Source organism: Rhincodon typus, chromosome 28 (genome assembly GCF_021869965.1).
Source record: "Rhincodon typus isolate 14 chromosome 28, sRhiTyp1.1, whole genome shotgun sequence".
NCBI classification, from domain to species: domain Eukaryota; kingdom Metazoa; phylum Chordata; class Chondrichthyes; order Orectolobiformes; family Rhincodontidae; genus Rhincodon; species Rhincodon typus.
This window is the reverse complement of record NC_063359.1, coordinates 21,659,446-21,677,105: the sequence shown is the minus strand read 5'-3', so window position 1 is coordinate 21,677,105 and position 17,660 is coordinate 21,659,446. Positions and strand designations below refer to the sequence as shown.

The 17,660-nt window shown below is 41.1% G+C and overlaps 1 protein-coding gene across 3 annotated transcripts in view; it reads right to left on the bottom strand.

Moving 5' to 3' along the window:
- The window catches only part of LOC109912629 (protein crumbs homolog 2-like), a 177,051-nt gene that overhangs the window by 29,535 nt on the left and 129,856 nt on the right, over window positions 1–17,660 (bottom strand). For all 3 annotated transcript variants that reach the window (XR_007265085.1, XM_020512060.2, XM_048613819.1), the window contains 2 exons: window positions 11,716–12,651; window positions 2,025–2,581 (listed from right to left, as the gene is read on the bottom strand). Coding sequence is in view for 2 of the 3 variants with exons in the window: in XM_020512060.2 (XP_020367649.2) it covers window positions 2,025–2,581; window positions 11,716–12,651 (1,493 nt within the window). In the remaining variant the exon portion in view is untranslated. The remainder of the gene's footprint in view (window positions 1–2,024; window positions 2,582–11,715; window positions 12,652–17,660) is intronic.

Genomic DNA, 17,660 nt, shown 5'->3' with positions numbered 1-17,660 from the left:
GTTTCGGGTTCGGTGACCCTTCCTCAGAACTCAGCTCTGAGGAATGGTCTCCAGACCAGAAACGTTAACTCTGTTTTCTCCTTCACAGATGCTGCCAGACCTGCTGAGCTTTTCTGGCAACTTTATTGTGACATCCATTCCTCTTTCACCTCTTTTCCCCTCTGTTGTCTGAAGGCTCTATATCCTGGATTATTAAACTGCCAGTCCTGCCCTTCTCTCAACCATGCCTCAGTGATAGCAGTGACATCATACACCCATGTTTTAACATGTGCCCTCCATTCATCTTCCTTGGCCATCAGACTCCTTACATTAAAAGGATACCATCCAATCTTGCCAAACTCCCTTGTGCCTTAACTAGGCAACAATTCCTATGCGTTCCTGATGCCCTTGCTTCTCTTCTAATTTTGACTGATCATCTCCTCCCTGCTGAACCTTCTCTCTGGATCCCAACCCTGTCAGGTTAGTTTAAATCCTCCCCAACAGCACTCATTAACTTCTCCACAAGGATGCCGGTCCCATTCCGGTTCAGGTACAACCCATCTGCCCTTGTACGAGTCCCACCAGCCCTAAAGCGGTCCCAACGTCCCTGAAATCTAAAGCTCTCCCTCCAATAGCATCTCTCCAGCCATGCAGTCATCTGGAATAACCTCCATTTCAAAGCTTAATAGCCCGTGGTACCAGTAGCAATCCAGCAGTTTTTGGTCCTGCATTTTAACCTACATACTATGTCCCCAAATTCTGCTTGCAGGATGTCATCATTTTTTCTACCTATATCATTGCTACCGATATGTACCACAAACTCCGTCTGTTCACCACCGCGCCCCCACCCCACCCCACCTCGGAATGCCCTACGGCCATTCAGTGGCATCCCTGACCCTGGGTGATAACACACCATCCTGGAATCTTTTCTGTGGCCATCCCCTGTGCTTTCCCCTGCTCAGTCATCTCCCCAACAGTATCCAAATCTGTATATCTGTTAGAAAGGGGAATGGCCACAGGGAACTCTTGCACAATCTGCCTTTCTCTATACCACATGGTGGTCATCAGATGGTGCCTTTTCAGCATTTATCAGTGGTGTGACCAACTCACGGAATGTGCTGTCCACGATACTCAGCATCTCAGATGCTCCATAGTAAATTCATCCGCAGTTCCAGCTCCAAGTTGTGGCTAGCCATTAACTGCAGCTGGACACACTTCCTGCACGTGTGGCAACCAGGGCCAACTGAAGCTTCCATGCCTTACCGCAAAGCACGGGAGGACCCTAGTAAGGGTGTGAGATCTGTAGTCACAACCTCATTTAAGTCCCTCAGTTAATCCTTTCCCAATAAAATAACCATGCCTGTGTAAGAAGACTATAAAGTTACTTCCCTTATGTTAACTTTCCTTCCCTTATCCTAGTTTGGTTTCTGATATTAATTTATTATGCTGGCCCTGGTCTTCACTTATTCCTGTTGCTACTCAATTAATCCCTTCTTTCAAAACAAATACATGCTTTAAAATCATAAACCAATCAACCCACCACTTCCCTGTGACAGCACTGTTTGATTCGATTTCCCAGTCAGCAGTGCCCTGAAGCTGCAGTTGTTAAACTAGGACTCCTTCTCTCTGCTGTCCCCCGATTCCCAGGCCTCAGTTTATCCTGTTGCTGCCTCCCTCTTTCTGCTATGTTGAAGCTGAAATGCTGGGACCCTGACCCTGGGGCCAAGACCTTGCATGTCAGTCTCTCTTATTCAGCAAATATTTTTTCCCAAACAATACAAGGAAGATCTTAAATAATTGTTCATTTCATTATGTAACTCATTTATGCCCAGTTATCTGTCATCACAGCATTGGCTGAACTTCAAAAATAAATTTATTGCATGTGTAACACTTTGAGATGTTTGTGAGAGCCATGATTGATGTGCTACTTTTACCTTTTCTGATAACTTCTAATTTGTAGAGTAGTAGGATAGCAATTCCAATCTTAAATCACTAAATCTGAAACAACTGGATGTGTAAAATATGAAAACACGTTATTTTCTTACCATACAAGAATCATCACTGACACAATCCTCGATCACATTTACAAGTGTCTTATTGCTGTAAATATCAAGCGATGAGCTGTAATTTCCCTCTTCCAGCGGGTAAAACTCTAGTTGTATATTGTTGAGCCTTACATCCTGCAGGCAGCCCTTGAAAGGCCCTCCCCATTGAGCAGAATCATGAGGATCTTGACCAATCTGAACAATGTCAAAAGGTTGAATCTTCACAGAAGACAATAGAAAGTCTAGCAGAATAACATCTGAAGCAGTAACGGTTACCCAGGCTTCATCAAAACGAATTTCTATCAGTCGCTTAATGCCATCAGCAAGGTTCATTGATGAGTTTATCATCAAAACGTTCGTTTTGATGTAAATGCTGCTGTTATTCAGATATATTGTGAGATAAGGAATTGTACCATGCCTGAATTGCATTAGGAAGCCAGCTACCTTTCGTGTACGTATGAAAAAAGAGATAACAAATTTTGTGCCCGGATTGTCCGTGATAATAAAAGTCGCCAAACTGCTAGAATTCTCATTGCTGAATGTTGCAGAGACGTATTCTGCCGAAGGAGAAGAAAATAGATTTGTTGAACGTTTAAAAATATGTGCAGCAAAAATTTCTGAGAGGGAAATACATTCATTAAATAGTTCATGGATAATTCAATGAATACTTTGTTCAATGTGCAATAGTTTTCTATTGAATGTTAATAGGATAAATTTAATGTTACTTAGAGATTAACCAAATACTTATCGGTAATTTCTCTCTAAATAAATCTTGAATTCAGCTCAGAACTTGTTTATTACACTCCTGCATAAAGGTGCAAGGTACTCCTCTCATAAATTATATTCTTTATTCACCATGTTCTTCTGGCTTCTGTTTCAGGGCACTGTTAGAATGCAATCTGATTTCTAATTCACAATATTTCCCATTTGTCTCATTTTCTATTGATTATCAATTTCAGTGATCAAAAACTACTGTTGATTTTCACTCATTGCAGTTCAATTATAATATATAAATGTGAGGCTATTCACTTCAGAAGCAAAAACAAGAAGGCAGATTACTACCTGAATGGCTGTAAATTGGGAGAGGGGAGTGTGCAATGGGACCTGGGTGTCCTTGTGCACCAGTTGCTGAAGGTAAGCATGCAGGTGCAGCAGGCAGTAAAAAAGGCAAATGATATGTTGGCCTTCACTGTGAGAGGTTTCGAGTACAGGAGCAGGAATGTGTTGTTGCAGTTATACAAGACTTTGGTGAGGCTACACCTAGAGTATTGTGCGCAGTTTTGGTCTCCTTTTCTGAGGAAGGATGCTCTTGCTCTCGAGGGAGTGCAGCGAACGCTTACCAGGCTGATACTGGGGATGGTGGGACTGACATATGAGGAGATATTGACTAGGTTGGGACTATTTTCTCTAGAGTTCAGAAGAATGAGGGGGAGTCTCATATGGACTTATAAAACTCTAACAGGACTGGACAGGGTAGATGCAGGGAGGATGTTCATGACGATGGGTGTGTCCAGAACCAGGGGTCACAGTCTGAGGATTCTGGATAGACCATTTAGGACGGAGATGAGGAGACATTTCTTCACCCAAAGACTGGTGAGCCTGTGGAATTCATTACCACAGGAAGTAGTTGGTAACAAAACATTGAATGTATTCAAGAGGTGACTAGATATAGCACTTAGAGCGAATAGGATCAAAGGTTATGGGGAGAAAGCAGGATTAGGCGACTTTTAATTGGACGATCAGCCATGACTGTGAAGAATGGCGGAGCAGGTTTGAAGGGCCGAATGGCCTCCTCCTGCTCCTATCTTCTATGTTTCTATGCTTCTAATTCCTAAACTTTACAGTGTGTGTTATCTGTCAATTTGTTTACACAGAAGGCAAGCTCAGTTTTATTTGAACAATATAAACTATTTAGAATCTTGGCTCTGCTGTTACTTTTCCTGTTTAAACCATTTTTGATGTAATTAGAATGGTGTGGTTACTGAAAATAAATAATAAAAATGTCATTAACAGCCATCAGGTAGATGGGACACATGCACCAGTTAGCACGAGGTTTAGGAAATAAAAGCAACCTTTCCTAGAAATATTTTGAGGATCTTCCTCCTATTTGAACATGTAAATGTTTAGATCTTACCGTGACTGGAAAAGGTAAAAAAAAACCGAAGAAAAAAAACAACAAAATATTTATTGTCCTTGAGAAGTAAAGCGTAGGTACACTCTCAGTTCAGTTAGGAAGAGAGTTTGTAGGATTTTGATCCTGTGACAGTGAACAAACGGTGATAGAGTTGCAATTCAGGCTGGTGTGTGGTTTTGAGGTGAACTTACAGATGGTGATTTGCCTTCGTGCCTACTGTCCTGCATGATAGCAGAGGTCATGCCTGTGAAAGGTACTGTTGACAGAAGCTTTGCAAGTTACTGAGTGAATCTTGTAGATGTTGTGCACTGCTCCTACTGTACTGCTGTTGGAGGGAGTGAATGATAAATTGCTGGGTGGGGTGCTGATCAAGGGGCCTGCTTCAGACTGAATGGTGCCAAGCTTCTTGAGTGTTTGAACTGCACTCATTCAGGCAATTGGTGGTGCCTGGTGAGTTAAAGTGAATCCATTAATCAACATTCTCTTCTTTTTAACCCTTTAAATATTTCAACCTGTTTGCATCATGTATCTTGCTGTCATATTTAATGACTCTGTAGTTGACCTTCAAGACATCAGAACCAGTGTGACTATCTTTATAATGCCAAATGCACCTGCTCACCCTGGGATAGAGTCTGTGTAAGAGTTTGAAAAGGTTAATACTGAGGAGTGCCTTAAACATTACCCACTAAGATGATGCCATATGGATTTAGTACGAGAAATGTCTAGGATCTCAAGTGAAAGCTAACATTGAGATCATTCTCACAGTGTCTGTAACAATAGCCATCATATCAGTGTAGCATGCAATTAGATGCAAACTATAACTCACTCAGAGATTGTAAGAACTGCAGATGCTGGAGTCAGAGATAACACAGTGTGTAGCTGGAGGAACATCAACTTTCCTGCTTCTCTGATGCTGCCTGGCCTGCTGTGTTCCTCCAGCTCCACAATGTGTTAACACTAAACTGTACCTTGTTTCTGACAAAATCATCTTCCAGTTAGTCTAGCAAGTAGCTTTCTAATACCACACTAAACCAAATGGGTCCTGTACATCTCTACCCTAACAGAGGTTGGTGCCAGGAAATCTATCCCAGGGTGAGCAGTGAGAATGATTGGCCATTCCCCAGGGTGAGCAGTGGGAATGATTGGCCATTCCCCAGGGTGAGCGGTGGGAATGATTGGCCATTCCCCAGGGTGAGCAGTGGGAATGATTGGCCATTCCCCAGGGTGAGCAGCAGTGCAGATTCTGTTTGGCTGCCTCATACTACATGCTGGCAGTGCTTGAAGTCTGAAGATTTCGTTCAGACACAGCTTTAGGAATCCTGCTCATGCAGTGAGCAGAAAGAAGAAACCCTCAAGGCAAGACTCAACAAGACAGAATCTACAATGAATGTAAATGTATTTTAGATCTGTTATGCAATACAGGCAGATTGTTAGGAGCTCCCTGGAACTTTTTTTTTAAGTCACTATGAGGCAATTACAGGTGCTGGAGATCAATAGGAATAGTCTCAAGTTGGCATTGAGCCAGAGAGTGAATGGATATTGGAAGTTCCATGAGTAAAGATAAAATCCCTGTTGGGTAACATAAAACTTAAGAAAAAAGATACAAAAATGCAAGGCTGAGAAGGCTATAGTAAAGATTTTACAGCTTTGATCACGTGTCAGCACTAAATTGAGTCCAGCACAGCCACAATAAGGGAAATCAAGGGCCCAGGAAGCAATTCAAACCAAGGCTTCAGACCTGGGGACGTTGTAAAACCAGAATTAAAGCAATAAAAGGGCACTTTCAAAGCCTAAGCAGACAATGACTGATCAAAGATGAAAGATTGGAGACTTCATTTGTGTGGGAGATCCAGTGTTAAAATGGCAGGAAACATTTATTGAAACTACAGCCAGAAAGAATTATCCAGAAAAAAGAATGACAGAAAAGGGGTTCTTAGAGCTGCAGACACTGGGAACTAGCCAGAAAATAACATGGTTGAAGTGTACAACTCTGTTAAAGCTATAAGCAGTGTGTTTAATTCAGTAAATCCATTGGGAAATAGGAATCGTTTACTTAGGCTGCAAATAGAGGGATTCATTTGGAGTAGCCACGAGAAAGTGGGAATCCTCCATTCAAGTGCAAAAACATGGGAAAACCTTTCAGTATGACCACAGAACAGTAATACAGCTATTACTGTAAAAGTAAAAATCTTACAAGCAAGGAATACACATAATCATAAAAACTGAAAGAACTGCAGATGCTGTAAATCAGGAACAAAAACAGAAGTTACTAGAAAAGCTCAGCAGGTCTGGCAGCATCTGTGAAAAAAATCAGAGTTAACATTTCAGGTCCAGTGACTGGTACTATTGCTGGACAGTTAATCCAGAGACCCAGGAAACACTCTGGGGAAAGGTTCAAATCCCACCACGGCAGATGGAAGAATTTGAATTCAATAAAATATCTGGAATTAAGAATCTAATGATGACCATGATTCCATTGTCGATTATTGGAAAAACCCATCTGGCTCACTAATGTCCTTTAGGGCAGGGAACTGCCATCCTTACCTGGTCTGGTCTTCATGTGACTCCAGATCCACAGCAATGTGGTTGACTCTGAACTGCCCTCTGGACAATTAGGGATGGGCTATAAATGCTGGCCTAGGCAGTGATGCCCTCATCCTGTGAATGAATAAAGACCCTTCCCCAGAACTGCCAGTCACCGGGGTCGAAACATTAACTCTGATTTTTGTTCACAGATACTGCCAGGCCTAATACACATAAGCATATTAGGCATGGCATCGCAAATAATATTTGCAGGAAGATTTAAGTTCAGACATGGGCTGAATAAAGCAAAGATCTGGACTTCCTGGAGAAAACAACTCTTATGATGCAGAATTGCTTCCAATTTGCTTACTAATTCAGAAGATGAACAAGTTAATATGCATCTATACACAGCTGGGCTCATAGTTAATAATGTTATTGTTCACCAGGTTGTAAATAAGCAACAAATACTTCTGAAGAGATATGAAGACTTTGACAACTCTAACTTCAGAACAAATTAAATTCTTAAAACAGTAAAATGGAACAATTCAGCATTTGGCAAATCCATAGATAAAATCATTAATGATTTCTACATATTGATGAAAAAATGTGACAATGGTGATTTAAAATCAGAATTTATGAGACATGATTATTGTTGGAATTGCTGATGAGTCTCTCTCCTATTAATTACAGTTGAAGGATGATTTGAGTGTAGAGAATGTCATACAAATAGTGAATGAAGCCAAAATATGGAAGCAGTACAGATCAAACCTGAGGATAAGATTAACATTATCACAAGAGAACAGCAGAATTTATTCAATTCTTAGGTTAAAAAACACAATAGAAATATACGAGCAACCAGTCGAGTAAGCAAAAAAAAGTCACATATTAAAGGCATATTAAAGACTCATGGAGAGACCCAAACAGGAGACTGTATCAAGTGAGATTAGTTACGTTGGCTTAAAAAAAATTATATCATGCTGTAAGCAAGATAGAAACTTTTGACGTTACTGGATTGGCAGAAATGATTTCTTTGCTGTCAATATCAATGAGAGGTCCAGGCTGCATTGATCAGCAAGGCTTGCAAGCAGAAACTAACAACCTCATAACCAATGACTAGTATACCTGACTTGACCTCACTGATGTATCTTCAACTGAGGTAAGTCATAACTTGATAAATAAATAGTATTGACAGATTAAAGTCTGATAATAGATGCTGAAATGACTCAGAAGAGGAAAATTCAAAGAGAAAATGTTTTTTTATATTCCCAGAAAGAACGTTCAGTAACATTGACAGAAAACATGCCAAGCAAAAAGCAATCATCAACCAGCATAACTGAGGAACTGAACATGGTGGTCCCACATATTAAAGGTCCCTGCCTGTGCTATATAGCAATTAAAGCTCACTGGCATAGATAATAACTAGCATTTAAAAAGGAATGTTCATCTGTCACACCGTGGGTCACTTTCAGAAAATGTGCTGAAGCAGGCCATAGTCACAGAAAAACAAGAAGTGGAATAAATACCTACACTAACAGGTTAATGAGGTATAACAAGCCAAAACTTAAAGAAAAAGGCCTAATGGCTTGCTGGGGGGCAGTTAAGTGATCCAGACCTAGCCTTTTGAAAAGAGGATATTTATATCAATGGGCATTTCACTAATTTTTAGTTTGATGCAAAAGTGAGTTTCAATACATTGTCAGTTAGAGAACAATGATTGAAAATGCACTGTCCAGAGATGACATCAGTGCAACTGTACATTCTCAAGAGGTATGCCACTTTAGATTTGAGATACACTATAAGAATTTCTCTAAAATAAGGGGTGAGAGTATGTGAGAGTTAAGTATGGGTGTCAGATAGTAAAAAAACGTGCATGTACTCGATAGCAAGGATTCTCACTCTGTGGACATATGCCTTAAACTAAATTATCTTCAATGAACATGTGCCTTAAACTAAATTATATTCAAATGCCAGAAGGAATTAAACTAGTTAAAGCTGAGAAAACCGGTCCAGGACCAGTTGGTCATAGAGGAGCGACCAGTCAAAGGACAAACTGTAGAAGATTTCGTAGGATCCCTAGACTCATGGAGAGACCCAAACAGGAGACATCATCAAGTGAGATTAGTTATGTTGGCTTAAAGAAATTGTATCATGCTGCAAGCAAGATAGAAACTTATGACGTTACTGGATTGGCAGAAATGTTTTCTCTGCTGTCAATATCAATGAGAGGTCCAGGCTGCATTGATCAGCAACGTTTGCAAGCAGAAACTAACAACCTCATAACCAATGACTAGTATACCTGAGTTGACCTCACTGATATATCTTCAACTGAGGTAAGTCATAACTTGATAAATAAATAGTAATGGCAGATTAAAGTCTGAAATAGATGCTGAAATGACTCAGAAGAAGAAAATTCAAAGAGAAAATGTTGTTTCTTTATATTCCCAGAAAGAATGTTCAGTAACATTGACAGAAAACATGCCAAGCAAAAAGCAATCACCAACCAGCAGAACTGAGGAAGAACTGGACGTGGTGGTTCCACCAATTATACAATTGCTAAGTCCAAATAAGAACATCCAAAGTAATCAACGGATTAAAGTAGTCAACACCTTTCAACACACAGATTGAGCGGCAGATTGAGAACAAAAATCTGCGAACACAGACTGATGACATGATGCAAACAACCCCATGGAAGCCACCACTGAGAAGATTTGACCAATTTTCAGAGATCCAGGACACTGCTAGAAAGAAATTGCCTGTTTCAACTGGACAGCTGTCCTCTGAAGGGAATCCAAGAGATTAAAAGTTTAAAGGGGGCTTTCAGCCCTCACAAGGAGCAAAATGAAGGTCACCAATCTTGTGCTCAGAGAACTGCTGTTAATATAAGTCTAAAGAGAATGAATTCTGGGAGTATACTGAGACCTTCAGATTCGCTGAGTTTGTAAAGTCAGAGACTTGGAGGGAGATGGGGTACCAGCAATAAATGTATCATATAAATATTGAAAAAAATAACTTGTGGGAGATGTTTTATAACAGTGTAAGAATCTGAAAGGCTTAAAATTGAGGAGTGCCTTAAGCAGCACCAGTGTAGATTCAGTAGGAGAACAGTTTAGGATCTTGAAAAAATAAAACGTAGCATCCAAGTCTTCTTCTTTGTCTCCTTAACAATGTCTATTGCATTAATGTAATCTGTAACTTGTTGCTACCATGCAACAAACTACATCTTTTTGAAGGCTCAACCCTGGTGAACAGCACTGAACACAGTTTCATACAACAGTGTGGTCAGGATTTCTCATACAACAGCATCAATGATACTCAATGCAGAATGTTTCTGTTGAAGTAAAGTCTTATAATGACACTGCACACTTGGGTGATATAGCAAACCATTGCATTCCTAATTACTTTCCAACAACCCTACAAAAAGCAGTGCCAGAAATTACTGTAATTATTGTTGAATGGAATGAGGGCAGATTTATTCAATGGTTGGTATGGGTTCAACAGCGAATACAGTCTACACTACTTTGTAGTAGGTGCATTACTATTATTATGATTTACCTACAACGAGCATTGAATGGTAAAACCATTCTAGGTTGTAGAAATTAAGCATTAACCCCACACGCCTCCCAGAGAATTTGGAATGCAGTTTTAAAAATTGCAAAGCCGTAAATAAATCCAAGTGACTTCAAGGAAACATCAAATGATAGACACTGGAGGTTTCAACAAGTCTAACAATTAAGTTGCATTTGAAATGTTTGAGTAATCATTATATCAAACTGTGCTCAGAACTTGAAAGAAACTTTTGAGTTCAGGAGCAAGATCATGAATTGGACAGATCACATTCAAAATAGGTGTTGGAAGCATGTGTTATTTTGTAGAAATTAGTTAAAGTGTAGAGTTATAACAATATTACTGATTTCTCCATAGTGTACCTAGACCCTCCTTCTTCCCCAATTCATTACTCACTCACTTGGGCAGGTTGCAGACAGACACCACTACTGCTATTCACCCTGGAGTTCTGGTGGTTTCAAAGTCTTTCATTGTGATGTGTCCAAAATGAGTAAATGCAGTTTTATTTGGTAATTTGTTTTTTCACTGCTGTGTTATTGCAACACTTTAGAAAATTTGAAATGTTTTCTATCAGGGAGGAAAATGTGAATAAGTTATTGAATTATCCAAAATAGCTGACTTAATTGGTATGTTGTAATTGTTGATGGCAAATGTCACTGTCAATCTGTATACACTGCAACACCAGCATCTTTGGATTTACTGATAAATGTTTATTTGTGAAGAATCCACTCTGAACTATTTTTATTAAAATATCTTGATGCCTAGTAAAGATGTCATATTCCTAACATTAAAAGATACAGATTTCAGTCAATATGGACTTCTATAAGTTGACTTTAAAAGTGGACGATGTGCTATTTTCAAATCTAAACTTTATGTATTGTACCTGATTAAAGGCATGATTGGATATATAGAATTAGGCATGTCCTGAGCAAAAGCTATGGAAGCTAGTCTTTGGCATAACTTTAGTCTTGTTAATGAAATTAGAGTGAAATGATCATTTTATGTTTATTAATAATTCTCCTCTTTGTGCTGGGCTAATGAGTAGGGATTTAAACATCTGTATGGTGCATTGGAAATGGAAATGAAAATAAAGTGGTGATAGTTGCGGTTTTTTTTACAAAGAGGAAACTTGTTAAACGTTCTTTATAAATTAAGAAATGAATACGGTATTGTGCAAAATAGCTTTTTTGTTTTCATACATGTGCTTGACATTTTTCTTATTCCTCAATACTTGCAAATTGTCTATCAATTCCAGCTGCGAGGTAAAGACCAGGATTATGTTTAGTAGCATAAATATTAATTATTTGAACATTTCGTTTTGAGCTTTTCACAAGAAAGGGTTAAAACAGGCTCATGATCATGACAGAAAATTGACTATCTGATCTTCTAGGTCATAAATGTAGCTCTAATCTGAATTGACTCTCAATATCTCTCTAATAATCACATTAAAATAAACTCTAATATGCTTACCGTGAAGGCATGTGGGGCCTGCAAATGGCCGGAAACAATCACATTTATAATTTGTCCACAAATCGACACACTTGCCATTATTGTTACATGGATTCTGTCGGCACCAGTTTATCTTCTTGCAGCCAAGTGTAAATCTCAGTGACATATTTTTTGAAATTGTTTGTGGTAATATAGCCCTGTTATCAATTTCCAAATCCTGTATGCAACCAGTAAAATAATCCTGAATTGGAAAGAACATTCCTGGGAGGCCACCAATGTGTGTCGTCTGAAATGCATGCAGTGAGGGAAGGGTAACTGCATCAATGGCCTTTGAGTTTGAACAAGTGTAATTTGGGCAACTAGGATGTGTCAAGTTGACTTGGAAACTTTCACCCATTTGAACTGTTAGCTGATGCCATTCACCATCGTTAACTTGATGAATGAATGAAATGCTAATTATCTGACTATTTATCACAGCTATGGACATCAGCTGACCGCTATAAAGTTGAACATGCATGTATTCAGTAAGTATATCTCCTCGGTAGAGTAACAGCACATTTGGTATGGTTGTCCTAAAGCGGAGACTGATGCTAAATGGCTCATCTTGAGCTGCTGTTCTATTCCGATTAGTATTTGGAACTTGTACAGTCACATAGCCACTGAATAAGGAGAAAGTTGTTGATTTTGAACAAGAAGCATCATAATAACCAGGAGGACATTTGCAATTGTAACTGTGAGTGCCATCCAGCAAGTTTGGGATACATGTTGCTCCATTATCACATTGGTGTTCAAGGCAGCCATCTAACTGAATTGAGCAGTTCTTTCCTCCCCAGAAGACACCATCATCATCCATTGCAGGACAACGGCAACTATAATCCGCAATACCATCTTCACAATCGCCTCCGTTTTCACAAGGATTGCTTTCACATTCGTTGATATCGATTTGACACATCATCCCTGAGGGAGAAAAAGAAAATCTTATGACAGCTTACTTGTAGTTTCAAAACAATGACATGCATTCCTGTTTATGTTCTGAACGTGTTATTTTAAAATTCAAAAAATCAAAAGTAGTAACAGCCTACTCAAGGCAAACTAATAAAAATTGAACACTTTAGTAATAATCAGATTGTGAGTATGCGTAATAAATGTGCAAACATTTTCATCACAAATGCTGTTAGTTCCGAGGCCATAGACCATAGGAACAAAAGTAGGCCATTCAGCTCCTTGAGACTGCTCCACCATTCAATAGGATCTTGACTGATCCAATACTCCTCATGTCCACTTTCCTGCCCTTTCCTCTTAACCCTTGATACGCTGACTGATCAAGAATCTATCTATCTCAGCCTTGTATATGCACAAGGACTCTGGCCCCACAGCTCTCTGTGACAAGAAGTTCCAAAATTCACAACCCTGAGATCACCTCTCATTCTTCTGAACTCCAATGAATAGAATCCCAACCTATATCCTTATAAGACTATCCCTCCATACCGGGGATCATCCTCGTGAATCTTCTCTGAATACCTTCCAATGAAATAACATTTTTTCTTAAACAAGGAGATCAAAATTGCTCACGTTGTACAGCTGCAGCTAGAATTCCATACTGTTATCCTCCAATCCCCTTGAAATAAAGGCCAACAATCCATTAGCCTTCCTGATAACCTGCTGCACCTATCCTCATGTATCCCCAAGTCCTTTCACATTGCAACTTTCTGCAGCTTTTCCGCATTAAATAACATTTTGTTCATTTGTTTTCCCTTCCAAAATTAACAATGTTCACCTGTATTATTTGATTTTCTGCTCACATGCTAACAAACATTGCTATTAAAGCTTTTTAAATCTCAGGCTAGGATTCATAGCCATTATAATCATAAGCTTGAAAATGTCTTCTATTTGTCTTTTTCAACTCTACCTTCTGAAAGACTGGCTCTGCTGGCAATGCCCCTGGAAGAATAACTTAAGAACATATTTATACGTTTGGATAACTGAAGAAGCTGGTGAGATAGTAGGGACTGCCGATACTGGAGTCTGAGATAACAAGGTGTGGAGCTGAAGGAACACAGCAGGCCAGGCAGCATCAGAAGTGCAGAAAAGTTGACGTTTTGGGTCTGGACCCTTCTTCAGAAATGGGGGAGGGAAAGGGGGCTCTGAAATAAATAGAGAGGGGGGGGTGGTGATAGAAGGTGGATAGTGGAGCAGATAGGTGGAGAGAAGATGGACAGGTCAAGGAGGCGGGGATGAAGCTAATAGAGGTGAGTATAGGTAGGGAGTTGGGATGGGGTTGGTCAGTGAGGAGGGAGGGGCAGGTAGGTGGGAAGGAAGGTGGACAGGTTCAGGAGGCGGGGATGAAGCTAGTAAAGGTGAGTGTAGGTAGGAAGTGGGGATGGGGATTGGTCAGTGATATAGGAGGAGCGGATAGGTGGGAGAGAAGACGGACAGGTTAAGGAGGCAGGGGTGAGGGGGGGTGCTGGTGTTGGGATGAGGTTGGGGGTGGGGAGATTTTGAAGCTCGTAAAGTCCACATTGAGACCATTGGGTTGTAGGGTGCCAAGGCGAAATATGAGGTGCTGTTCCTCCAGTTTTCGAGTGGCATCGTTGTGGCACTGGAGGAGGCCCAAGATGGACATGTCGTCCAGGGAGTGAGAGGGGGTGTTGAAGTGGTTTGTGACTGGGAGGTGTTGTCGTTTTTCGCGAACCGAGCTGGTGGCTGCTTTCCTTGGAGAAAAGAAAATTGAGAGCTTATTTTATATCGGTGTCCAAATCACAAGGGGTCTGAATATAAACGATAAGGAAGATGCATGCCCATTGGTTGGTAAAGGTTTGGAGGAAACTGATTTAAGCTATAGGACAAAAAAAACTTGCAAAGACAAACTTTGTTAAAGAATTGTGCTGTCTCAGTAGTTACACCTTACACCTCCCACCACCTATTTGATATCTTTCATTCCGGTTTCTTCTTAAGCCAACAAAAACAATGCAATAGTGACCCTGTGACAACGACCATAGGCTATTCTGCTCCATATAACTGGCTGGCTGATCTTGACACTGTTGGCTAATGTCTCTTCTTGGCATTTGGCTCTGAGGCACTGTGTTCTTTATTAGTTTCAATCATGCTTATCCCAACAAGAACACCGTCTCACTTACTGATTTCTGCAAGATCACTGACGATGAACACCAGAGTAGGGTTTTGATCCTTCCTGAAAATCTATATAGTACATCTTGGTGATATCATCTATAATGGCAGATTCTGCTACAAGTATGTGCTGATAACACAAAGCAACTCACCTTCATGATAACTTGAAACATTAACTCTGTTTCTCTCTCCACAGATGCTGCCAGATCTGCTGAGTTTCTCCAGCATTTTCTGTTTGTATTTCAGATTTGCAGCACCTGCAGTATTTTGCTCTTTATTTGATTGTCCAAATTGTAAGTGTCCACTGAGTCCGAATTTGATAAGGGAAGAGTGAACTCCGGTACTCCACGAAGAAAGCCATCAACAAACACATAGAACTCGACCCCATGTACACTCCACTACAAAGGAAAACTGGAAGAGAGGTAATCCAGCTCAACGGACTCCAGAGTTTAAAAACCAGGTGGGAAAACACAACGGCGCTTCATCAGAAGCTGCACTGATGATGTTACCCAGCAGGGTAATGAAACGTCTGCGGAACAACGAACCAGCTCAGCAAGTCAACCAACCACAGTATGGAAGCAGGCCATTTGGCCCATCAAGGCCACACCAACTCTCCCAGCCAGAACGAACCCCTACCCCATAATCCTGCATTTTCCACGGCCAATCCACCTAATTTGTGCATATTTGGACTGTGGGAGAAAACCCATGCAGACACAGGGAGAATATGCAAACTCCACCCAGACAGACGCCCAAGGTTGGAATTGAACCCAGATCCCTGGTTCTGTGAGGCAGCAGTACCAGCCACTGAGCCACCATGCCACATTAATGATTACATTGCAGCTTCTTCGCGTGATTAGCAACCCCTTAGATTCTTGTATCTAGGTTGCACATTATCTGTTGTCATCGAGATTTGATGGCATCCTGACTCAGCTATTGATACTGTTGCATCTGAAACAGACGTTTGAGAACTCAAGCCCGGTTAGGCTAACAATTATGTAATATTGTCAGTGATCTAAACATTTTTAATAGCTAAAACATTATAAATTTACAATTTAAAAACAAGTTTTCAAAATTATTTGTGCTTTCAAATGAACCTAAAAGGAACTTGTCATTGTATTAGAGAAATTAGGAGGCCATTTAGAGGGAACAAGGTAACAACATTCTGATCATTCCTTTTACTCCGAAAATAATGTGCATCAATAAACACTCTATCCATTTCTTTCAGTGATATTGTTGAAGAATCTACATCAACATTCCTTTTGTTAGGTTGGTTTTGTGCAGTGATTTGCACCACAGGGACTGCAACGATTGTGGTGGTTTACAATTTGTTCAAAAATTAATAAAAGTAATCCTTCAGACAATTCATCAGCGCTGTGTTTAAAGCAAAGTCTTAAATTTTCCTTATTTCTCTTTTGTAAATACATTCTGGGCTGAATCTTGCAATTATTTTTGGCTAAGTCCTAATTGTGTCAAGGGTTTTGGAGGGTTTGTTGCCAAGAGATCTAGACATGATGTGGAGGTGCCAGTGTTGGACTCGGGGTAGGGGGGGACAAAGTCAGAAATCACATGATGCCAGGTTATAGTCCAACAGGTTTATTTGAAATCACGCAAGCTTTTGGAGCACAGCCCCTTCGTCAGGTGCAGTGAGAGAGCAGAGGACACAGACCCAGAGTTTATAGGCAGAGAGATCTCTCTGCCCTTGATCTCTGAGAGTACTAAGGCCTACGAGGAAGCATCAGCAAGGCACTGCCTCCTGCGTCCCCCATCAGCCCAGATACCAACACCTTGGAGGGTATTCGGGATTAGAGAGAGTGGGACCACAATCTTGTGAGCAGCTCACTGTGACTGCTCCATAGCTGGATGAGACAGAAATGCCCCAGGTCACTGGCACTCATAGCGCTGCCAGAGAGCAGGAAGCTCGTCCTGGTTGGTAGCTGTCCTCTATCAAGGGAGACAGTTTTCAGTCAAGGGCTCCCAGCAGAGTAAGTCAAGGATAGACTTGGGCACCAATCCAGACTGGTCAGGATCAAAATCATCCCCTCAGAGAGTGGGGGAACAAACATCAGGCAGTCCACCACCTGCTTGGCCCTTTCTGCCCTATTCTGAGCTGTTTTCTCCTGGAATGAGAGAGAGGGAGGGGTAGAGTCAGATGAAAGTGAGTAATACCGCTGTGAGTACGGCAGTTGGTGAGGGTCAAGCTAGGTGTCCAGAGTGAGAGTGGCTAGGTAGCACACAGGGACTGCAGGCCTAGGAAGATGGGGAGGCGTGGAGGTTCAGGGTGGGTTAGAGTGAGTGAGGGGAGACGCTTTTGCATATAACAGTGAGAGGGGAAGAGCGTGATCCTTGGTGGGAGGTGAGTGTTATAACAGAGAGAAAGAGTGTGAGGTATCAGGGAGAAGATAGTGGTGCCTCCCCTGGCATTAGAAGATGATAATTGACCTTCTTCTTTCAATGTTGGGCATTGGATCAGATAGCTGTGACATCAATGAACTGGGTGGCAACCTCAGAGCAGGATGCCAGGGTCTGATGGTGTGGGCTTCCTCTGCTGGCCATCGGGGAAGAGGATAACCCTCCTCAGCATTAGCCTAGTCACCAGGACCTCCAGCTTCCCACCCACAAAGCAGACAAATGTCACAATCAGTGCAGTGCAAGTCTGGATTGAGAGCGCATCTCTGGGTGCTCAGTGGGTCTGCACTGAGAGCGTACCTCTGGGTGCACAGCGGGTCTGGATTGAGAGCGTATTTCTGGGTGCACAGCGGGTCTGGATTGAGAGCGCATCTCTGGGTGCACAGCGGGTCTGGATTGAGAGCGCATCTCTGGGTGCACAGTGGGTCTGGATT